The 25204-nt window shown below is 44.3% G+C and overlaps 1 protein-coding gene across 1 annotated transcript in view; it reads left to right on the forward strand.

Moving 5' to 3' along the window:
* Positions 1–25204, forward strand: part of SETBP1 (SET binding protein 1) — a 268615-nt gene that overhangs the window by 41165 nt on the left and 202246 nt on the right. The window contains exon 3 of the mRNA XM_082497456.1: positions 11471–11554. Within this exon, the coding sequence (XP_082353582.1) occupies positions 11471–11554 (84 nt within the window). The remainder of the gene's footprint in view (positions 1–11470; positions 11555–25204) is intronic.

Here is a 25204-nt window from a genome sequence, read left to right on the forward strand (position 1 = left end):
CTCCTTGACCTGCTGCGGGATGCCATCCTGGGAGTGGGCATGTCAGAGGCTTTCACTGCCAGCTACAAAATCAGGAGCATCCTCATTCTCTTCATAGCATGAATTGGTTGGTTTTGTGGGAAGCTGAGAGCCCAGGGGTGTGCACAGCGTTCAGGAGTCAGCTTGGATGCCGTTAACTCAGTGCTGGTCTCTCCCAGCTCCCACACCTCAAAACAAAACCACACACCCCCCTCCCCCACCCCCTTCCCAGTTTTCCATACTGCACCCCCTTCCCATTGACTTTGTTGCAGTTCATTGTTATCCCTAACTGGGGAGTTCTGATTTAATGGTGCATTGGACAGATTTCACTTGACACTGTTCCCCTTTCCTTCCGTCCTATTTCCGTAGAATAATGTAATATTATCTTTGGCAAGTCCGTTTTTGTTTAAAAGTAAACCCAAATGGAGGAATCAGATTGATTGCTGGCTCCATGTGCTCTTCTGTTCACTGGAACATCTTCCCATTGTAGTAACATCAAATGTAAAGACTGAGGAACTTGACCCGGCAGGTGCCAACTCTTGGGAATACAAATGTTCAGCTGTAGGAAATATCGCTGTTGCAGCGGCGCTGTGGAAGCAATTAGGTAGAGGATAATGGATGGTCTGCAGTGAGATGATAGGAGGGAATGACTCCACGGAGGTGCTTCGTGGTGAGATCATAAACCACAAGAGCAGAGCGTGGATGGGCTGGTGATGTCAGCCGAAACCCATGGTGGAATTCGTCTCCTAGTAGAGGACTTCTCTCTGGCTCTTGTTGTTGTTGCTGCTGCTTTTAACGGTTCCCAAAGTAGGAGGCCCTGCTGTGGAGTGACTGCAGCAGTAATAAAAGCTGGAAATGCTGCTGTGTTTCAGTTTCAGGCAAACTTCTGGTTTCTGTTTCCACTGTCATAAAGTATTTTGCATTCACAAAGCATTTTTTCCTTTCCGAAGGCTGCAAGCAGGCTGCTTGGGTGGAGAAAGAGTCATTCTCTATTAGTAAGGACCGCAAGCCCAACTGCTGGAAAAATCAATGCAGCCTTCGTTTTGGGGCAGCTGTTACCATGCCGTGAGCGTTACCTATGTACGTGTCCAGGTGCAGCTGTAGAAAAATGGGGAGCCTAAAACAGATAACCCTCTTTTTGCTTAACGGCTGTAAGTAGAAAAACGGTCAGGCACGAAAACATTCAACCTGCTCAATTTTGCTCTGTTGTGGGGTCAGGCTGCAATGGGAAAACATAAGCGTGAGTCAGAAGGTATTCCCCTCAGGCAGGATCATCTCTTCTTCCCCGCTGTATTAGCAAAGGACTCAGGTGTGGGCGCACGGCTAATAGAAGGGCTCTTTCCCTAATGGTCTGTGCAGCAACACCTTTTCTTCTGGGAAGCACCTGGGGCTTCTCTGTGCCTGCACGCAACCCCTGCTGCCTCGGAAAGAGGAGGTCTGCTCTTCCTCCCCGGCTGCCTCTCCCCGCGGGGGCTTCCCCACCATGATCTCATGGAGCTCTAATGGTAATTATCGTCGTCTCATGGCTCAGTGGTGTCTGCCTTGAGACGAACCAACCGTATGGCTTTTGATACCTATCTCAGCGCGAGGCACGTGTTTGCACGCACACGCTTCTGCGCTGCCCGCAGTTTGGGCTCTGCAGATGAGCACAGGCCAGATTCTGCTCCTGTTGCTCGGAGGTGAATACGTGCAAAACAAAACTAGGTAAGAGGACTGGGACGCAATTTAATTTGTTATCACCACATGCACCAGCTTTTGCACGTGTATGCAACGTCTCATTGCAAATCAAAAAAAAAAAAAAAAGAAAGGAAGAAAAAGCAGTAAAAGGTGTTGAAAAAGCAGTTTTCTTACCCTCTTTTCATTCTGCTGTGTAAATTGCTTAGTGGCTTTTCTTTATAGAAAACTATTTTCCAAGTTAGTCTTTTTTTTTTTTTTTTTATCTTGAAGTTTTCATTTCAGCTTGAAAAACAAACATAACTTCTGTTATTCCCACAGCTCTATTCTCAGACTTTCTCCCCACTCTGGCACAAATATTTAGTGATGATGAACCATGCAGTTTCTTGAGCTACTCTCTTTTCTTTTTCCTTTTTTTTTTTTAACAAAAAAAACCCCAACAATCTCTGTGCTCAGCACCTTGCAAGGCTGAAAACTTTTCTGTGTTTAGAGAAGCAGCATGGAATAATGGGGTGTTTTGGAATCATTTCGCTTTTTCTCTTCTTTTTTTTTTTTTTTTTTTTTTTTTCCTTCTTTCCTTTACTCTGGTTTTGCAGGGTCAGGAACCTTAGAAATTAGTATACATCAAAACCAGGGCAGACCTGCAGCTCCCCCTGCACCCTGTCACATCTCTCCTTGCTCTTCTGCCTGTGCTGCTGTATTAAAAAATAGGGTGATTTGGAAAGTTAAGGAAAACCTCAGCCCAGCAGCACAGCCATCGTGCTCTGAAGAATCTGTGTTTTCTTCTCCAGCCCGTTTCAGGAGATGAGGATCTCCCTTTGCCTCCTCTGGCTGAAGGTTCCTCAGTGGGAAGCTCCGTGCTGGAGTGTGGTGCCTCCTTGCCAGGGGTGCAGCACATGAGCTGATCTTTCTGAACAGGTTAAATAAACAGGACCGTGTTTGGGTTAATTGTCACTGGTTCTGCTGCTCTCCATTACTGATCTATCTGGGAGCCTGGCCAAGGAGCAGATGCGAGAGACACCATCATCACCTCCCTCCTTGTCTTCATTGTGTCTGGCTTTATCCTTCTCCTTCTTTTTCTCCCCCCCCCTTCCCCTTTTCCTTTTTTTTTTTTTATCCTCCCCCCACCCATTTTTTTTCCCCTTTGGCTGAGTAAATAGGCCAGATGGCAGTGAGGGGAACAGACAACAAGTGAGCCGTGGCATATGGGCAGCCTGTTTAATTTTGACTCCTGTTGGGAAGTAGCTTGCAGGGAGATAAGTTACAAAAGCAGAAGAGAAGGAGGAGTGTGTGTTGGAGGGGAGGGGCAGGAGGACAGGGAGACCCTTTCTGGGACGAAGCAACCCAGCCGAGAGAGTCTGGGGCACAGGAGACCCAAGCCCTGGCTGCATTCCTGACACAAAGCAGTAAATTAGCTGCTTCTGTGACAGTTTGTGCAGGAAGTCTTGTCGGCTGCACACGGGGAGGAAAGATGGAGATGTCTGTCCTCAAATGAGGAGGAGGAGGAGGACGTGTCTCCGATTTCCACCTCATCCACCCTCCTCCAGGCAAACTCCAGGCAGTTTTAGGAGCTGAGATGCAGAGATGTTTGCCCAGTTGCAGAAGAGGAGTCACGTTGCCCAGGATGATTTTTATCTGTGAATATGATTGTGTATGTTTTGCTCATACTTTACTGTGGGTATCAATGTGAGATCGTCCACTGTAGACTTCTTAGAAGCAAAGGGCATGACTTTTTAAGTTTTGTGACAAAACTAAGTAAAAAGTTGGCACAAAACAAAAAGAAAGGCAGCTTAATAATAATGTAATTTAGAGGTATTCCCTTTCCCCTTTCCCTTCCCTTTTGGCATTAATTTGTCTCTCTTCTGTTTTGTTTTTTGGATTCAATATGTTAGCTATGAGCTTCACGCTACCTATTCACATCTTTCACGCATTTTGGATTTTGCTGACTGAGACCAAAGTGGGTCTTGCCTTGAATATGTCTCAATGATTTAGGAACAAAATTAGAGTTAATTGCATTAAAGTATGCAATATGTGAGGCTTCCTGGCTTCATTTTGGTGAACTGGGACTTTGGGGAGACAATGAGGAGAGGTAGGTGTACTTTTCTTAGTTTTTATAAATGTGTTGATTTTGCATCAGAACTTAATTGAAATGTAGTTAAAAATGCCTACACCATTTAGGAACTTGAGAAGTTTTATTCCCATTGATGCTTAATGAGATTTGGGGTTCCTTGTTATAGGCTCTCATCTCCGTCACCCCCAAGGCATTTTAAAAAATCTCTCATTTTGGCCATCAGCCTCTGATTTTTATTTTTTTTTTCTATTTGCTCCTCTTTGATGGGAACAAGCATGGAATCCTAATACAATCATCACACGTGTGGACAATTCAAGCTCTATGAATATTATCAGCATCCTGACTGGTGGAGTGGGACTCCGTCTCGATGTGCCCATGGATGGGATTCAGCTGTGAGCCCCATGCTTGCGCTTGGCAGGGTGGGAAAACTCTACAAACCAATTAGTTCTGGAAATCTCAAGCCCTGTTGGCAGGATGCAGACGATCCTGGACTGCACTTGCGCTCTACGCCTGCACAAAGAACTTTTTATATGACATTAATTCTGCAGAGAAGTTTTTATTCACCAGAGAATCTGCAGAGAAATGATTATGCATCGCTGGCTTGGTGGAGCAGAATTTTAACTTCCAGCTCAGGCATTCCTCCACTGATTAGTTTTAACATGAAATAGAAACACAAGCCTGTGATTTATTGGTGAAATATTTAAGATAGATTGTTAAATTATTTAAATAGCAGAGTTTAAAGCAAGCAAGCAAACAAGAAAAAAAAAAAAAAAAAAAAAGAGACAGCTCATCCAAATGAGAGCTCAATTTTCCTGAATTTGAAAAACATACATTTGGACTTGCTGGATACTCGGAACAAAAAGTGTTATTTCAGTGCAAAGAAAAACATATTTTAAAATGAAAGATTTCAACCTTATTATCCTCCCAACAAACTTAACCTTGAATCTTTCTCCATCTGATTCCTGCAGACTCTGCTTCATCTGCAGTGCTAGGAATTGTCTCAGCCCTCCATCGTTTCCTACCACTCTACTACCACATCTTTGGGCACTCGCCCAGCCTGGCTGCAGTTTTCCTCTTTCTATGAATGCTAATTGAGAAGCTTTTTGTCTTATTGTTGGTAAACCAGGAGGGAACTTCTCAGGTCTTCTTGCCTGGGGTTCGAATATCGCCTCATCTTGTCTTGCATGTAGAGTTGATCTTTTATCCTACCTTGTGCTGGGCAAAATCTTGTTGAATCTGCTATACTTGTCTTTGCTCTGGCATCTGTATAACATTATCACAAGGTAAAAATGGAGCTGTCTAGTCAGAGGAGGAGATAGTGATCGTGCACATGGTGTCTAAGGACTGCAGGGTTGTGGCAATAATAGTGTAGACTAGTGAAATAAAGGGTAAGTAAAGCATAAAGGTTTTTTTTTTTGTGGAGCCTTAATGCTAATTTCCCCAAATTTTGAGAATAAAATGTGTTGGAATTGATGCGTCCTAAGGAACACTTATTATTTTAGTTTCTGTGCACCTAAGTTTCTCCGATTTTGAGGGAGATTACTAGCTCCCACAGCCATATCTGTTCTGAACATAAGATCACTGTGACACTTTAAAAGCAAAGGTGGTTGGACTTTGACATGTCTTCAGTGAAAATGCATGGGAAACGTGCATCAAAATTGAAAAATTCAGACCTTTCTCTTCATCTAGTCCCATTTCAGCACAAAAAAAGAAACGTTTTTTGAGTCTGACCTCCTGTAGCGAGCGCTACAGGAGCTGCAGCTGAGGAGGAGAAAACTTTCAAGGTCTGACTCTTTCAAACATGTTGCAGCTGAAAAGAAGATAATTAGGACACGCAAATTCAAACGGTACTTTTGCAAATGGTATTTATCTTTTCTTGTGTGTGTGTCTATATTCTACTTCTCCACCTGCCTTCAAAGGAAAGCTGGTAAAAAGGATTTTCTTGGCCTTTTTGTGGCTGTAGGGGGAAGGGTGTCATTTGTGTGTGGTGCTACACGACAGATGCTGCAGGTGAAACTACCCCAGAGGGGGCAATCCTACCCGGAGGGGGCAACTCCTGGGACCCAAGCACTTCTTTTTATGTTTCTCCTCTTTGTTGTGCTGTGGGACCAGGTCCTTCATGGCATGTAGGAGCAGGCAAGGGTTTATGGAGCAATCAACTCCATCAGAGGCAATGGCATAATGCTTCAGCCTTTTGTCATAGATTTTGTATGTGTGTGAGCTGAAAGTATGGCCAGGAGGGAAGGGGATGTGAAATGCTGGGCTTTATTTTTTTTTTTTTTTCCTTGGAAAGAGTCTGTCTGAGTTCTTTTATGCTTTTCAGGCTCGGGGATGAGAGAGAGTGTGCATGTGTGCGAGGGCGTGCGTGCGTCTGTGCCCATACAGTCGCTCAAGTGGGAAAAAACCCCGTTTGCGGTTCACACAGGAGGAATTTCTGACGGAGACAACAGTGCTAAGCAGAAAGGCACATCCTGATCTCTAGCAAGTGAGGGGCACGCTCGCGCACACACGCACGCACACATACTCTCCGGGCGCTCTGCATAATACGTGCAAAGCGCTGCCCTTTAATGAACGTAACCTATGGCGGCTGGGATGCAGCCGGCCAGACCTCACCATTAATAAACTGGGAACATTCTTCTCCTTTTTAGTCCCTTTCAATGCCAGCCCTGCGGTTTGATCTCCCTTGAATGCTGCTCCCCCTCATTTGGGGCTCCAATTCTGAGAAGATTTGGCGCATTGTTTGAGGTCGCAGGATGTCGGATTGATTTCGAAGCTTTTGTATTGACTCCGGGCTCCTGAATGAAGCTGTCATGTGTGTCTGTGGTTGGCTAGCAGGCTGTCCGGCTGCAAGCTGTGCCTTCCTTTGTTGTTTAGGCCTCATTGAGCTGAGGGAAGAGGCTCATTTCAGGGTGATTTACCACCACCCAAACACCAGCTGTCTGTTGTACTGCCGCTTGCCTCCACCTTGGATTCAGTTCTCGTTTTCCTTCATTTCCCCCCTTCTCCTCTCCCGCTCTACCACTGTAGGCACTGGGACACCAGTTCTTTAAGAAGTGTGGATCGCCCTGACAGAACAGCCTAAAAAACATAAATGCTGAATATGTGCTTCTCAATGTCATTTATACACCCGTGGGGATATTTTCTTTAGGGTTCACTGTTGCAGTGCTATACATGTTTTCGTCTTAGTTAAAGAATGAACTATGGCCCTAGGGGAAAAAAATAAATAATGAATACACCGTGTTCCTCTTGGCTTGTTACTAAGTAGCCCAACATAGTGAAAAACAGTAATGATATTAATTTAAAAATGGGCATTAAGCTCCGTGGCAGGAGAGCAGACTGAATTGCACAGCCTGCCTGGTGCAGGATGTCAGGGGAGATAGCTGTAAGTGTGCTCCCCGGTCCTGGAAATGTTGGGATACTTGGGTGGATGGAGAAGGAGTCAGAGAAGGATGGCATCACCTCCCTACACGCCTGTCATTCCTGAGCAGGCACAAGGGCTGCATTTATGTGGGTATCATGCTGGAGGGCTATTTTTGTGACGTAAGACATGAGAGGAAGAAAAGGGAAGAGGCTGTGAAGCGCCACTCGTCTCAGCTTCAGAAAGCTCTTTCAGAAAAGTACTTCTCTGTGAGGAGCGGGACTGCTCCAGCAGCTGAAATGTTGATAAAAGCCTTGGAAAGACCATGCTGGAAGCTGTGCTCTTCCCCAGGTTGCCATGGGCCAAGGCTCAGTTATCCTTTCTGCACCTCACATTTTCATCTGTTGGTGGGGGATATTTTTAGGGTACTGCAAGGCAGGAGAGATGGAGAGAGTGTGGACAGCTGAAAGCCAGGGCCAGGTTTGGCCAGTGAGACTTTCCAGGGACCACGTGGAGATAGGTTGTGCCAGCTCCTTGGGAGTGAGGCTACTGCCGGTATTTTCGATGGCCGTTGCTCGAAACCGAGGAAGGCTGATGGGAACCGAGCAAGTCAGAGCCCAGCTGGACCTGCCAGTGGCTACAAGGTGTATGGCATGGTGCTGCTAAGCCAAGACCATCCCTCAAACTCATCTTTCCAGCCACAGACTTGGGAGAGGGGGAGGAAGGCGGGATCCTCCAGTTAATCCCAGCCAGCTCCTCTGGAGCACGGAGCCTGGCAGCTCCACGGAGGCCCGCTGGTGCCATGTGCATCCCGTCTGACTCCTTTAAACGGGACTGGCAGCTCCACGCAGGACCTCTCTGAGCAATGTGGCAGCATCGGAGCTCACCGTAGCCTCCAGGGCTGCTCCGGTGGCAGCAACTTGTGTGTGCCCCCGCGCCTCCCTCCAGAGCCGCTGGCATGAAGTGAGTTGTGACCGGCCCTCATTTGACTTCTGGGTGACGCAGTTTGGTGTTTCTCGACCACAGGCTGTTAAAACTGGTGACTGATCAGCTCCTGCCACCCATGCAGCTGAGATAATTAAGCCTGTTACTAATTATTTTTCTTCTTTTTCTGCAAACTTTGGCCAGCTGCTGGAGGCCATGGTGCAAGGAGGAGGGTGAGGCCAGTAGGACTCATTGTAAGAGGTGGGATAACGGGACCTATGTCCCTTCAGTGCTCACTAAGGAGCCTTCTAGCTCTTTACCTTGAGAAGGGGGACGTCTGACAATGGGTGGGAGGCAGCAGAAGGCCGTTGGAAATCCTTGTGCCTACCTGCTTCTAAACCAAAGCATCGCCACCAGACCAGGCAGCACAAGATCATTAAGTAGCAATACACCTGTGAGCTTTCAAGATCACTGTGCTCCTCCACAATCCTGTTATTAAAAGGCCACAAAACATGGAAATGATGGTCCATAAATTAAGACTGAATGCCTATAGTACCTGGTGAGATAATGCACTTCTCTTTGCTGTGTTCTCCTCTCCCTCCCCTGCAAACATCAGGCACTGCTGGATGAAGGAGGGAGGGATATATTAGGAGGCAACCACCACAGCAGGATAGCCCCAGCGAGGTGTTTTAATTTCTTAACAAACTCCTTGGGCACTAGAAACTGTAAAATAACATACAGATAAACAAACAAAAACTCACTGACCCTTAGCACCCTGGAGGGCTCTGTTTCAGATCGCTGAATAAAAGCTGAAGTTGCATATGCATGTTTAATGTAACACAAGGCGTGCGCTGCGGAAAAGCATGCTTGCTTCTAATCTGGTTCCAGACAGAAGCATCCAAACAGAAGCCCCTTTCCCTATCCCCAGTGAACTGCCTGGTGTACTCGAGGAAACCCCTGAATGACAAGGCCTCCATCTGCTCTTGAACGGAGTTGCGACTGGCTGCAAATGTTGTCCATATGCTTTTTTTTTTTTTTTTGCCTTTCGACTGAGTTGCCTAATGTTAGACACCTATCCCCAAATTAAGCATCTGCTCATAATAGGCTTTCCTAAAAAAAGGTGGAGGTAGCAGCTAATTCAGGTGATGCCCATTAGGAGAGGTGCCTCTGCAGTTGGAAAAGGAGATGTGATTATTCATCCAGTGCATTGCTCTCATTTGCTTTTTTAGAGAACGGAAGACCCTCCGCATTCTTGTACTGTTAGGGAAAAAATAAAAGCTATCTTGTTTTGTGTTCATATTCCCCCCCTTTGCTCTTGGTTTTCCAGGTGATTATGGGCAACATCTTGCAGTTTCTCTCTGTTAAATAAAGCTGGTGATATATAGCAGTATATCCTAGAAGACAGAGAAAGGTCTAAAAATGGGAGTTTTTCCTTGGTTTGTGGTGTAAAAAGGGCTGGAGTATCTCTTTTCAGCATAATTACTTTGCAGTGGTTACTGGGACAACTTGACCATCAGAAGTCACATATGGATCCCATTTCCTAAACACAAGTGTATGTTGCTGCTATAGGCACCCTAAGGTACCCTGGCTGTCCCACAGCTGCTTGTTAGGAAATGCGTAGGTCTCCTTTAAGTCCTTTTGTATGTCTATCTTGTCCCACATACTGTGGCGTGTCTAGAAAGTCCCCTTTGGTTAGACAGACGAGTCTCTCCTTGTGCCTCAGTTTCCTATCTCTAACACAATAATTTAATACAATTGCTTGAAATTTCAGTTAAATCACTTCCTTTTGGGGATTTTTTTTTCAAATTTAAGTGATTACAGGCTAATTGCTGAAGGACTGTAGCAATGGGGCAAGAGCAACATACCTTTGATAGATGAGAGTCACAGACAGAGGATGCCAGTTGGCAGTAGTTCCCCTGAAAACCTCGAAGTTTGACAGGTTGCAATCAGCAGGCCAAACATTGAGTGTTTTCATTACATATCAGGTGTAGGTACAGCCTTTTCAGTGTCTTTCTATTTCCCAGCATCTCTTTCTGAAAGAGGAGAAAAGATAATTTTTGCACATTATCTGACCTTGCTGGGACTTGTAAGATGCTGGGGTCACCAAGTAAGAGACCTCACCACACCTGGCAGGTTGCAGGTTAGACTGAGGTAACCAGAAGTTTATCTGCCTGTCTGTAATTCCTGCCACCAAGGGTCATCTCTCTGCTGTGCCCTGACATTGAGCAATGGCTGCAATTCCTTTTAATCGTGCCCTTTCCCTTCCTCATCATTTAGGGCAGAGCCCTTCCACTTGGCTAAACTCATTAACTGCTTTAATGTTGAGGTCTCCTTTTCCATATAAATTCATCCAGCTGAAATCTCGTGACTTTCCGTGGCTGCAGATGAGCAGATTCTCCCTCTGTTGCCCAGCAGATGCTGAGTGTATTTATTTTTCAGCTGCAGACAGCAAAAGTCTGGAAAAAGGCGTTATCTTTGTGTGTGCGTGTCTATGGGAAAGCAAGTAATCGCAATGGGTTTGTGGAGACTCAATTGGCTGTGTTACTGTTTGAGCATTTTGACCAAACCTGGAATCCCAACCCCTTTCTGCCATAGTGATTTATCAAGAGGTCCGGGTCTGATAAGCTCCAAAAATGCTTTGGTGAAGAAACAAAGCAACTCAATCCCCGGAAAAGAACTATGTTACACGAGGGACCTTGCTGCTCAGAGCACGCCCGGTCAGTCTGATGGGTTGTCAAAGAAAAGTCAGCTTGTTTCACAAGCTGTTGGTTGTAGGCAAAAGAAGGGTGAGGGTAGCCTGTTTCTTGGTAAATCTCTGTCGGCCCCAGTATGTTATCGACGTAGCAGGGTCTGCACCAGCAGTGTTGGGTGAGGGTGGGCTGCTGAAATCCTGACAAGGACTTGCCAGTGGTTATATGGACACGTTATCCTAACAAGGGCAACTCACACTAGTAGACTTTATTTCACCAAATCTATCTACACTAGAAGCAAATACTTACCAAGCACTAACCTGGTAAGGGTGAACACAAATGTTGGTGTATAAGCTTTATCTCAAGTCACTCCAGTTTGGTAATTGTACTGTTTGAGCATGATAGACTTGCTCTTGTTCATGTATGTGTGTGACAACATTGGGTTAAAATAACCTGTTCCTTTGCAGCTTGGCTTGCCTGTATTCCCACTGTGTTTTTCTACACACCTTGCTTTCCTTCTGCCTCTATCTATGTGACATCCCTGATGCTGTGATATTGGCCTTTGGGCAATTCTCCTTGGCAGCTTGGGAGCTATCCCTCTGTGGAAGGATATCTCCCAGCAGCGCAGGATGAGTCCATAGGCTTCCCTAATGCCCTTCTGGTTATAAAGACAAGCCTCTTGATCTTCGGTGTTTCAGATTGTGCTGATGTTTTTTCTTGCCTTATCTCTTGTAGGGAAAAGTCATTGGAGATGCAAAACTACTCATGAGTTGTGGTTGCAGAAAAGGGAAAAATGCTCAAGTGAAAGACTCAGATCAGGTCAGTCAATATGTACTTCAACTGGTGGAAATAAAAGAATGTGTCAACATCTGGTTGATTTGAACTGTGCTGTTGCATGTCAGGGTTTCTGAACACAAACAGAGTCCTTGGCATGGCTGACAATGATACAACATTAACGTTCTTGTGTTTGTTATTTGTAGAAAAACCCTCAAGCAAGATCAGGGATTCATTGCACTAGGAGCTGTTAATGCCCTAGACTGACTTATTCCCATCTGGTTTATTTATTCATGAATTCTGTTTCTTTATAAAAATACACTCCAGGCAATGCCTTTCTTAAAGAATATTGCACTTCCTTGCTGGCTAAATGCATGAAACATTCGGTCTCATACTGTAGCTGCCTGGATGGGTGATAGTTACAGAGAAACATGCCATTCGCTGCATGCTTTTGTTCTGAAGTGACACCATCACAAGAACATTCTTTACTGAGGTTCCTCATGACAGACGTGTAAACATGTGTTCACAAACTGATGGCCAGGTTTCAATATTCATTTCTTGGAATGAATGGCACCTTATTCTAAAATTGGTCAAACTGACATCAGTGGGACCACTTATAGGGCTCAGTAATTGCAAGCGAGGTGCACTGTGTTCTGAGCGACAGCCAGCTGGTGGTCTCTTCCTACCTCCTACTATTTTGCACTTATTCAAATCAGCTGAGTTTGCCCCTGTCAAAATTGTCAGCTATTATTACCTTCTGGTTTTGTAGCTAAAGAGAAGTTTGAATCCAGAGATTGATTGTTCCAAAGATGAAATAAAATTTGATTTGAGCAGAAACATTTCATAAATATTGGGTCATCCAATGTTAAATGTGGTAGAGTGAAACAGTTGATCTCAAATATCAAATAACTTTGCTCTCTAGTTTACCTTGTGAACAACCCGTGACCAGGTATAGACCTGAAGCAGGTTCACACAGTGTCCACAAAGCTTCAGGAACTCCTGATAAGTTACTTATGGGAAGAGAGATGAATTGTCTGGAGGAAAAATGATTTTCATTTTCAACATGCATGTTCATCAACCCTAATTAATAACAATGCCTCTGAGCATTGTTTTGTCAATGTCTGAGAATATCTGAGAACGGATCCACCTACCCCATGGTGGGCTCTGTTGTGAGGAACATTGATCAAACTTATAAATGCTTTGTAGGATTGAGTCTTTCATTGATGTTGTGGTGTTTTTTTTTTTTCTTTAATTAGTATTTTCAAAATGGAAAACATTGTCATGAGCTATACTATCTGTTCACCATCAAGACAAGGACTCATGTTACTTTTTTTCAAAGAATAGCTTCCCTTCCTCTCAAATACAAGCTTAATTTTCTCATGTTGAGGTTCTAACACACCAGGAGAAAATTAATTCAGAAATGAAACACTTTTACCAATTTTAGTCATTTGTAATTTGATGTATTCTGGTTGAATCACTCTTGATTTACAACAGGACTAGAGCCAGGTCAGACCGCTTGTAGTAGAGATTAAAAATGAAATGGGAATATCTTGATTGCAGAGAGGTTTTACAAAACGCCATCTCTTACAAAACACCATCTCTAACAAACCCTGAGTGTTGGACCTAAAACTCATTGATGGCAGTATTTTAGTTATAGATATAGGCAATAGTTTTTTTTTTGGGGGGGGGGGGGAAATTCAGTTGTCTTTAATGTTTTCTAGAACAGCGATACATTATTCTTTGCATTTGGTTACTTTCTGAAATCTAATTTTTGATGTCTAGTGGTATGTTGACTGTCTCAGTTATGGATCAGCATGAACTATTGGGCAAGAGTTTGCTCCGGATGCCGTGAAGACCATTCCTTGTGCCCCTGGCAGGCAGAGTCCTGTCAGTATTTCAGGGGACAGGAGGTGGATGGGGAGGAAACTAGTACAGGAGGGTGGGTGGCAGTGTGGAACATTTGTCTGTGAATGCGGGACCTCAGCTCAGCTTATAAATTATCCCCTGGGCCTTGTAGATAAACACAGACTTCTATGGTGACATCGGCTGGGAAAGGCAAACACTTGCCGACGATTGTAGGCTAATCCTTCAGGACACTAATTGCCAGAAAACCAAGGAAGCATTATTTTAGGAACAGCTTGTTTCACTTTGTGAAGGGGAAAAACGCTGCACTGGATTTATTTTTGTTTGCAGAGCTTTACCCCCTCCTCCCGAGCCCTGTCTCAGATTTTAAAGATTTACCTTCATTATTGTTGTTGGAGACTTTTTCTGTCTTTTTTTTTCGGTCTTGGCTTGTGTTTTCCTGTGATGCCTCTGTAAAGTTGTGTGAAAAAGCAACTTAGTTTTTATTTTCGTGAATGTGTGCATAAAAAGGTATGTGGGTTTTATATCATTAGCTATTTAAAGGTTTGGGACTAACCAGCTACTTTTTGGATTATCTTTTTTGTGAAAGGTGATGCTTTGCAAAGTTTCTATTTTTTTTCATTCTTTCAAGTCAATTTGGAAACATGCAAAAAGTCCTAGATTCACTGACCCACCAGTGAAAATCCCCAGCTGAACTAAGTCATGACCCCATTGCTGAGGATTTCATTTGCTGGCATTTCTCCAGTATGCCTCTAGAAGAGAAGGCACCTTAACCTTGTTGACGTGAGATCTGCTTCCCTAAGTCTGGCAACCAAAATCACCTATCTGCATGGTATTTTCCATGGTGCAAGTCATCAGTGTGTAAATCCTGGCCCCATTGCCGTCGAGGGCAGAAGTCCAAGCAAGCTCACATGGGGCTGGGATTTCACAACAGTCACAAGGAACTCGGTGTTCATGTTGGATTTACAGCAGAGCAGGAGGGGGACTGGTGGTCTATGTTGTGTGGCCTCCCAGTCAAAGTGAAACCCTATGAGATGAGGTGGAAGGCTAAGCAGTGAAATATAAATCCCACAAAACTGTGAAAACCTGTAAACAAATACAGCTGAGTGCACTGGAGAACTAGAGTCTCGTCCTCCATGGATGGTCTTGATGAAGCTTTGGGTTGCTGAAGCAGGATGACTGACAGGAGTCCCAAAATATGGCTACCTCTTGGCAGCAAAACCCCTGTGTCCTTGGCTGCCATTGGCACCCTTGCCAGTTGTTTGTGTGCTTTGTGGGAGTGAAATTCACCCATGCTCCAAGGCCCAGAACCAGGTCTCTGCACCACAAACATCCTACTGTAATTGTAAGGTTCATATATGCTCTTCGGAGTGGTTATTAGTTTCCCAGTAATTTATGCCTCCCTATAAATTATTATACCGTTGCTTATTATTTGAGGTGCGTTGTTGCATAAGAATGGCAATCCTGGACTAGGGTTTCCTTGTGCTTAGTAGTATATCAACATCAAGCAGGAAAGATGGTTCCCAGGGAGTGATTTCATTCATGTACTTTCTGAGGAAAGCAAAATGTGATTTAAAAACAGGGGAAAAATGTGTGGGTGGACAAACAATGTGCATATTAGAGGTATGCATAAGGTTGAGAACCAGAAGTAGTAGGCTGCTCCATATTCTCCGCACATACAGCTCTGCCTTCTCAGGGTTTAGTTTTATTTGTTTTCCATAGCTTCTCCCAAAAGGTAGGCGGCTCATCAATGTTTAACTGCTCTTTGATTTTTTTCTTTTTTTCTCTTTGCTTAACTTTTCTGGTGGCTCGTGTAAGCTCAAGTGTTACTGAGAAGCCAGATCCTCCTCTCCTTCCTTGTGTTTGTTTTTGGTTTTAATACGACAAATGTATGCCTTCTCTGGAAATGGTATCCACACGGCAGTGTAATTATTTAGTGAATGGTGGATCCAGTTCATGTTGGCAAGGATCAGATTAATCATTATTAATCATGACCCCTCCGACAGTAACCTCATCCCTTGCCTAAGTGCTGCTCTTTATTAAGAAGTAATAGCTATTAGGGGATGGTTGGGCGACCGCTCTCGTTGCACCAGCACAGGGCTCAGGACTTCTGGCAGGAGGCACAGGAGCTTGGTTCAAAATTAAAAATAGACGCACATGGTCCACGTTCCAGAAATGAAGTAGGCAGCTTCCCCTGTGGGCTTCTTCAGCCTCATCTGAGTGTCCTCCTTTCCCCTGAAGCCTCCCAAGAGTTTGCCTGTTTCCAAAGGTTGAATTCAGTGTTGGGGGATGAAATAATCTCTTAGATGCTTTTTTATTTGTCCGCTTGATTTTCTTTTTCAAACTTAGGTAGATCCTGGTATAACCTAATGCACATGCAGTCTTTGCACGGATAAGATTTTAAGGTTTAATGTAGGGGTTGCAGCAGGTTTCAACAGCTGATGAGACTGCAGATGGGCTTAGCTCTCTGGGACTCCAGTTGTCCTTGAGTATATCCCAAAAATAACTACATTTTTGAGGATTTCTGGATTCCTTGAAGAAACACTGCACTGTTGAGGTGAGATGTGCAGCACTGTTCACCTCATGCACAAAGTTGCAAGATGTCTAGCTTCCCTCTCCAGGTCACTGGACTGGGGATTGCAGGCCTGTATCTATCTATCTATCTTGTTGTCTTGTTGGGGCTGTTCAGCCTGGAGAAAAGAAGGCTCCGGGGAGACCTTATTGTGGCCTTCCAGTACCTAAAGGGGGCCTACAGGAGAGCTGGGGAAGGACTTTTTACTCAGGCATGTAGCGATAGAACGAGGGGGAATGGCTTTAAACTGGAAGATGGAAGGTTCAGATTAAACATTAGGAAGAAGTTTTTCACTTTAAGGGTGGTAAGGCACTGGAACGGGTTGCCCAGAGAGGTTGTTGAGGCCCCATCCCTGGAGGTGTTCAAGGCCAGGCTGGACGTGGCCTTGGGCAACCTGGTCTGGTGGGAGGTGTCCCTGTCCGTGGCAGGGGGGTTGGAACCAGATGATCTTCAAGGTCCGTTCCAACCTAAACCATTCTATGATTCTATGATCTATCTATCTGTCTAGCTCTATATATCTCAAAATATATGTCTTTACCACTTGTGTCACCACAGATCTGCTGACAGAAGAGAGTAGTTTAATTCAGAAGTATTCTGGTTTTCCTAGCAGTTCTGGTTCTTTTTAAGAAGGTGAGGCAGTGCTGTCAACGGATGTCATCATTATTTCAGCAAAAGCACAATGACTTAAGTACTGGATTGAAATCAATCTCCCCAATCCCTCCATCCCCCAAAATCCACCTTAATAACCTTTTAAAATGTTTTCGTTGACTGTATGGAAATCCAGGACAAAACCATTTAGAAGAGAGCAAAGGAAAGACAAATGTCTATTCTCTCCATCTATCTCTTCGATACCTGGAGGGCAGCAGTAGAAACTTGGAGCAAAACTGCCACACTCTTTTGATCTCTGCCAAAGTTATTGTGGGAGTAACAGTGTTTAATGGTTGAAGGAATTTATTGAAGAATAAAAGTACCAGCAAAGACAAAGGGCCCAATACAAATTATCTGGTAAACCGCTGTCAAATTTTACGTGCTCAGGGCTACTGGTAATTTCCCGTCTTAAAAAACAGAGGGGGGGAATTTTGGAGGGGAGAGAAGGAGGGTACAAAGTATATAAATAAACCCACCTCTTTAAATAGCTAACTGGCCTGGCCTGAACTGTGTCGGAGCTAAGTTCCTTTGGCAGCCAGTGCTGCAATATCTGTTGAGGGTGTAGCAGAGGGCTGAGACCAGATTTCGGAGAATCTGCCTTAACTTTGCTGACTCTCCCTTGCGTTCTTCCACTTGTCAGCAAGAAATGCACTGAAGCACGAAATGAGGGAGTGCAAAGGCTCCCGCACTCCATCTGAGCTAGTCTGCATCACACCTCCACGGTTAATCTTTCTCTTCGCTAAAAGAAATAAGAGCAATAAAAATAAATGAAAACATTGGCTAACTTGGAAATACATGGGTGGAAGAAAGCAGGAAGACAGAACTGGGGGAGTGTCCACCATCTCCTCCTCCAAGTTCATGGCAGTGTTTGAGTCTGCATGAAAAATCATTGGATTCCTCATGGGTTCTGAAAAGCTAAAATAAGAAGTGAAATACAAAGAGAGAGGATGTTAAATATCTGAGGTGCCTGGGCAGTAAGCACCCTTAAAAATACTTTGTTCATTGAATGAACCAGGCTAGGTGATCATACAAGGAACATGGAAATTGTCATAGATCATCCTGACCTTTGAGATCTCAGTGAACTGTTACATATAGGACCACAGATAAACACATCGCTTTTGGCACTGGTACCTATTAAAAGCAAACTTTTTAACTCTGTCATTACTCTCATCCCACCAACTAATCTTTTGCTTTGCAAAAGACTCACTTGTGTAATACTTCTGTATCTCATTCCTGCTGCCAGATCAGAGTGTTTTTCCCTCTGTGACGAGTTTTGGTCTCAGCAAGGTGGACCACCATTGTTTGTCCATTCACCCACCACAATTTTTTTGCTGCTGGTGGTGCTATATGGGGAAAACAGTTCCACTTGGTAAGCCAAAATGCTGTAGAAAATTTAATCTCAGCAAACCTTTTTAAAAGCTGGAAATCTCTTCCTCTCAATGGGATCTGATTGGGGACGAGAGGTGTTTGAATGAGTGACTCACCAGCTGCCTTTTCTCTGGACCTTCATGCAGCAGTTGTGCTTTGCTTATTGCTGAATCCAGTGCTAAGCATCTGTGTTCCTGGTGGCTGGGAAAGTTTTTTTGGTTTCATTCATCTGTTGTGTGGAATTGAAGCAGTTGTGAAACGGAAGTTGGGTGGATAAGTCCCCATTCTTTGGATTTATGGAAGTTTTGGAGGGAAGATGTTATGAAAGAAACTTCCTAAATGTAAGCCTCCGAACAAAAGGGATTGAGGTTATAAGTGTCCTTTGCAAGTTCAGCTGTAGTAGGTTTGTGTTGCAGTGGGTTACACCTCCCTTCATACAATGCCATTGGTACACTGACATTTCTAATGACCTTTTATAATCACCTATTTCCTTTTCTCACTCATTTTATGAATAGTCTTGTACTCACTTCAAGAGTTTCCCACCTTGTGGTCTCCTTTTACTGTTCATATTAATTTCAAAATGGGTTGGGCTTCCTGTAAAGTGTAGCACAGTGTAGACTGAAGTTCAATAGAGCCTTTCCTTTCTGCAGGAAGGGGGGGGACCAAAACCTCATAGTGCCCTTTTTTGCAGGAAAGGCTTCAGAAATGGCAGTCAGCAAATTGTTGTGGGTTTTTTTTTTCCTTTTGAGGCAGTTCTGAATGTGTGCTTTAACACGATGCCCTGCCCCTGTTTGAGATGTAAAACTTAGGGCTCTGACCTTTTCTAGTGAATGATGATCCCACAACACTTTCCCTCCTGAGTTGGAGCATGCCAGTCCTGGTGATGACGTTTTGTCCAGGCTCTCATTCAGGAAATGTATTCTGCCAACTTGACTTGACCCTGCACCTTCATTGGGACACATTATTCTTCCCTTCCTGCCCTAAATTGCTGTGTACTGTCACCTTGCATTGATGGGTCCTTTGTTCCACCTCGGAGGTAGATTCATTTCGGTGGTGGCTGAAGGGGAGCTGTAGGGTTTTGAAAAGCAATTTGAGAGCCCTCTGAATGAAAAGTGCTTCACACATGAAAAAATTAGTGTTATCAGTTGTCATCGTCAGCCTCAAATCCTGAATTTGAAAGGGTCATTTATACTTCTCAAAGGCAAACACGCAGCAGCGTGCTAAAAGAGAACTAAAGCAGCCGAAGAAAATGCTGTCTCATGTCATTTTAGGCTCTGCAGTCCCAGGGAGCATTAATAACTATTTTATTGTTTTCACTGATCTCTCCACACGAGCAGAGAGGGAAAGAGTTGGAAGAGAGAAGCTGCACTGCTCAGCCGCTCTAAGCAGTCCCATGCCCTCTGCGTTAGCACCTTACCTGCTGTGAGGAGACTCAACAAGGGCAGAGACAACATGCAGATGAATGAGGAAAAGGCATAGGTGAAGATTTGGACTTGCCCATTTGATTATGATACAGAAAGGACCATCTTTCCCTGTCACTCTCTGGCACTCTGACCGCATTTGCTGCCTTTCCCACTCTGTTTTGTTCCCATTTCCGCTTAGCAGATGCCAACGTGCGAAGACACCATGGCAGGGTCAGTATCAGTCAGCCGCCTTTTAGATGACAGATGCCACGTGAATCCAGATCCCACCTACTCTGAGGTTCATGCAAACTGAATGGCCTGCTCAGAGCTGCCGAGAGCTGTGAGGTGCAAGGGAAGTGCAAAGGCTTTGCAGAGGGTGGCAGATGGAGAGAAGGACCCACTCATTGGTTGGAGAGTTGTACTTGCAACTTTGTAGAGCACTTCACGCCTATCTCGGCATGGGTGCAAAATGCTACCGAAGCAGAATGGTGGCAGTTCGCACCCTCCTTTTACTCTCATTGTACCATAGTCAATGTCAAGACAAGATGAAATTCAGCTCCTCAATCTCAGCAGGTCATCTGTCTGGAATTATACACAATATGGTTGTTCTGCATTCAGCAAATATCCACTCATGATACTGGTTGTATTCATGGAAAATGTATTCAGTTGAATTTTACAGCAGCTCAGGGGATGACTTTTTCTGATTTTCTCATGAGAGTCTGTTCTGCTGTTGGGTTGACCATGCTAACAGAAACATTTTTGCGTTGCTCCATCTTTTTGCATTGCTCCATCTTTTGTTACTTATATTCTTTTACTCTTTGTTATATACCACTTTGTGAGTTTCTTGTTTGTGCATGCAAGTCTGGTTTGGCAAGAGACAAAGACACATGCGTACCTTGGGTTTAAAGTTTCGTTACATAGGTCAAAATCAGTTTTTAAAACATTATCTCCTGGAAACCACTCAGAAAGCTTTGTCAAATAAAACTGTAACCAAAGTGCTCTTTGTAGAAGAAACAAAACCCCTTGTGCAGGAGAAAAATCATTCAAGCTATAGTTTGAAAGTCTTTATTGCAGATGGAAGAAGTGGCTCAGTGTCTATGGAGTCAGATCACCCTTCAGAGATACTGGTTCAGTCCCTCAGTCTGCCACAGGTTTCCTACACGACCAGATGTGTGATTCAGTCTCTTTATAAAGCAATGAAAGTGCAATGGATATCCTTCATGTTAAAGACTGGGGAGTACGTGGATATTAGCGTTGTGTAGGCTTTGCCTGAGGTAGGTTAACACTGGCTTGAAATATAGCATGGCTCCTACTAACATCCCGACAGAGGGATGTTTTATTCTTTTTTTATGTCATATCTTAAAAAGAACCAGACAAAAATCTGATCTAAAGTAGAAAAAAAAAAAAAAAAGAAAAAGTCATATGATTCGCTGCAGGACTAAATCCCCTCTGCAACTGGTTCCAGCCTGGAGAATATATTCACAGATGGGTTACAAACCCTCAAAACCAGACAACATAACCTTAACTAACACAACATTACTAAGGCAGTGCTGTAATGGGATCATTCTGCTGTGGCTCATGGGCACATTTTAAGTGTCATCCATTTAGTCTGCAACTGAAGGCTGTTAAGTGCAAAACCATTTGAGCAACTGCATCTTACATGCAGGAATGATCGAATATTAATGGCTTTTCTTTTGTTGAGAAAAAATACAGAGAGGAAAATTAAAAGCCATAGGAAGCCTCATTGTCCTTCCTCAGATAATGAAGTTTGTCTTTGGAGGGCAGCAGGATCAGTCTAGCAGCTGAGTATTGGCGTAGGAGGCTGGGAAATAGGCTCTCACTCTCCAATGCTGATCTGTTCTACAAACGTAGCCAAGTTATTTTGCCTTAGTTTTCCCTCCTAGTCTTATCTCTCCAAGGATGTGAGTTATTTGACAGAGTAGTTACTTCATTGTTGGAACGGGTTAAACTCTACCTGCACGGCACTGAGACTGAGCAAATAGGGAAACGCTATGAGGGATGAGGCCCTGTGTTTTGTCCCACCAAAGATGCCCATAATAACTATCTAGGTAGTTGATGTCAATCCCTTTAAAAAGAGCTCAAAATGTTTTGCAACTGAGTGGGTAATGTGATTACCTTACCCTGAAGCCGGGGTCAGAAAGGATGATAAAATTAACTTTCCCAACCCTATGTCCTTCTCAATACACTCTGGGCTGATTGGTCTTTTACCTTGTCACGTTGTAGGCATGGGAAAAGATTTGATGATGACGTGGTGCAAAAGTTTCCATTTGGATAGGAATACCTTTGTTGTCTATAGGCGTTATGGGCCAAGACTTGGGTAAGTGTCCTGAGGCTGCCTGAGTATCCATGTAAACATGATGACAAGGAGATGCTAGCCACTTTCCATGAACTCTGTGTTCCCTGGTGCTGTTGTAGGTCTTTGCAGGGCACTGCTGTGGTTTGACTTTAGATGACTGACTGACTGATGTGCTGTTGAGCGATCTGTACCTCCGTCCAGTGAATGTGTCAGGAACGGAGACTCTGAGTTGAACCACGGCTGCCTTTATAAGGAAGTCAATCGAAATCTCTCAACATCCTCCCTAGAGGTCAGTGGTTGTACTTAGAAAACAAGGGAATGATTCCTGATGAATAACAGCCTGCAGAAGCTTTTATATTCTCTTTTTATCATTATCAAATCATGCTGAAGAGGCTGCAAGGCGAAGAAACTCTCAAGCTTCATTTTCGAGAAGCTGCTAGGATGAAGACAGGGCATTTCAAAATCAATACTGAAGCTTGTATTCCAAAGAGCAAATGGGAGAGTCATTATAAGCTGCTTTACTTCTCATCTCTAATTCCCATATTCATAACTTAAGCCCTGTCATTTGGATTTATCCTCTGTGGCCTGCAGTGACACCAGGAAAGGTCCTTCTTTTCAATTCTGTGGCAAAATAATAACAGCGCTGCAGGGTAGGATCACTTCCCCACGGAAGTTTAGGGCTTAAAAGTTTCTAGTTGGGCACCAGATTTTACCGTCTTCTCCCCTTCCCATTTGTCTCCCTCCTCTTTCCTCTGGTGTTATACATCAATCATCCTCTTTCCTAGAGGCTAAGATACAAACAGTGTAATCCCAGAGAGAAAGGATACCGATACAGCCAATCCTGCACATGACTATTGCTCTGTCCTTGGAGATGCCATCGCTAAATCTAATGATAGGCTTTTGCTGATGGGATTGTTTCAGCTAGACTGGAGAAAGCAATAGGGCAGTAATCTACGAACCCAGCTTTGCCATCATTGAGTGATCTCTTGTATCTCCACCACTTCTCCTATTTTAAGTGGCTTTCTAAACTTCTCTTTCCTTTATTATTTCTCGGTTTGTCTTATCTGGGCACTTACAGCATTATAAATACAGTTTTCTTCAGCGGCAATATTTTTAACTATTGTCTAGAAATGCACCTTAGACCTGACTCAGCCAACCCAACTGAACTATTCATAACACATAAAGGGTTGGTGTTGAATTAACTAATGACTTTAAAATAAGGAAGGCTGTTTTTTGGAGAAAATACCGCAAGCTCAAATGCTATTCTGTTAAGTAGCCTTCAGAAGAGGTTTTTGGGTTTGTTGGGGGTGTTCTTGGTTTGGAAGTCAGGAATGCATTTAGAGGAGATGGTGTTACTCGCCTCCACTAAAATCCCATATCGGTATATTCAGGAGAAGCTGATGAACAATGGTTGACTTCTGGCAAATCCAGGCAGTGACAGCTTGTTCCAGCAGCACCGTTTCCCTGCTCCCGTGTTTATTGAACCAGCCTTGAGATCACATGATATTCTGCTGGCGAGTTTGGGAATGAGCTTTGGTGGGAACCCAGTACTTTCTCTCATCAGCTAAGCCCTTATTAAACTATTAAACCCCACTATTACTTTTTCTAACTCCCCTCTGGACTTTGAATTACACTGCAGTGAACATAGCACACGTGAGTAAGAGTTTAAGGTCTTGCTCTCTTGGGTGGTCCCATTAAAAAGACCAGGTTTGCTGTCTTGGCTGCAGAGCCATTCCAAACATTGCTGCTATTTTTCTTCCCCCAGCATTTCTCACCTGCCTTTTTTTCTTTTTTTTTCTTCTTTTTTTTTTTTTCCGTGCCCGATCTATTAATATGCATTTTAACCAGTTAACTTTGGAACCAAAATATTAACTGCATAGGAGGCAGCTTTTCTGAAGGTTCATAAAATATGTATCTGAGCTGGGAATATAAAATGCTTCCATTTTGTAGCAGACAAAATGTATAAAGTGCTGAGTGAAAATTGAGAGGGACCCAACTTAAACCTTTGAAAATCGCTGCCAGTTCCAATACGCTGTATTTATTTTGACTTGGAAGGCTCAATCCGGTCCAGATGAGGTCATTTGGTTGGGAGCACACGTGTCCGCGCAGAGCCGGGAGGGAGGGAAGCCTGCAGCATGCTTCGGCTGCGAGGTGTTGAGCTGCCAGGGAGCAGCGGTGGGAGGGGGGCGGGCACCTCTTCTACGTGTTGATCCTGGCATTGGAGCGCAACGCTGGGGTGGAGGTGTTGTAATGTTTAAGTTGATTTCTTTTAAGGCAGGCGGGACAGTGTAGCTTTTGTATCCTCAGCTGTTTGCAGGGTAGGGTGAGTGGAGGCAAAGCTTGACGTGCTCTAAGAATTTGAGGACAGGGGAATATATTTAGGTAGGGGTGTCCGTAGCTACTCGTTCGTATGACTTCATGCCACTGAGAGCCTGTTGTTTTGTTTGCATGGCTCTGTCTTTCAGCTTGTCATTTTTAACCCTTGTCATCTCAGCACCTGATACCTGCTCAGCACTGTTTTACTTTCTCCTTCCTCTGCTCCTGCATCTTCCCTTACTCCTCTCGTCAACAAGATTAATAGTTTGGCCATTTGTCTCTATGAAATTTCACTTTTCTCCCCTGGAGCTCCATCTCCGCCACTCGCTGTTCCATCCCAGCAGGTGGGAAAGGCTCCTGTGCCCTCCCCAAGAAGCCCCGTCCTCCCCACTCCCCTCTCCCCGCCTCCCTGCCAGCAGCCTGTTTGCCAACACTTTGCACGAGGAAGCTGCCTCTATAAAAATAAACCGTGCTGAAATCTGAGAGACAGAAACCACGCCAACCTCACACTTCGTTATTGGTAACGGCAACCTATTTGATTTCCATTTGCAAACAGCAGCCTGCATACGTTCCTCACCGTGCAGCCCGTCTCCCTGCGCCGTTTTCTGCGCAAATTCAGGTTCCCTGTGCCTGGTGCTTAGTCGGCTTTGTGGTTTGCTTGCCCTGAGCCACAGACACCCCTGCTCCACAATTAAAATGTGGAAAAAGCCTGTTAAGTCACTGACTTAATTGCCTGGTTACTCACTGCCCACACAAGGTTGCCACCTGCAAAGGGCTTGAGCCTCTTCTCCCACCTCTTCTACCTTTATAAGATTTTGCTCCTCGCAGCTGGCTTTTATTGCTGGTTTACCCAAGAGAAAGCCAGCAGACCTGTATTTCTTTTTCTTATCCCCAACATGCCCTGCCATATGGGCATTGCTCGGGGTCGGCTGGCCATGCAGACACCCCACTCCTGCATCTCCAACGCTGCCTGACCGTTACAGCGTAAGCCTGGGCTGAGGATTTGTGATGAAACTTGATTTTCCAGGAGATGTCTCTATTAAAGAAAAGAAAAAAAAAAAAAAAAAAAGAAAAAAGAAAACGGTGAAGGGGGAGAAGTAAGATAAACCAAGCTTCATATCAGCAGGGTGAGCACTGCACTGCTGCCCTAGAAGCCTGTGTGAACTGCAGGTCCATTTCTCCATCGTGCATAGGGATGGGGCTCTCAG

The sequence above is a fragment of the Vanellus vanellus genome (assembly GCF_965231255.1).
Source record: "Vanellus vanellus genome assembly, chromosome: Z".
Classification (NCBI taxonomy): domain Eukaryota; kingdom Metazoa; phylum Chordata; class Aves; order Charadriiformes; family Charadriidae; genus Vanellus; species Vanellus vanellus.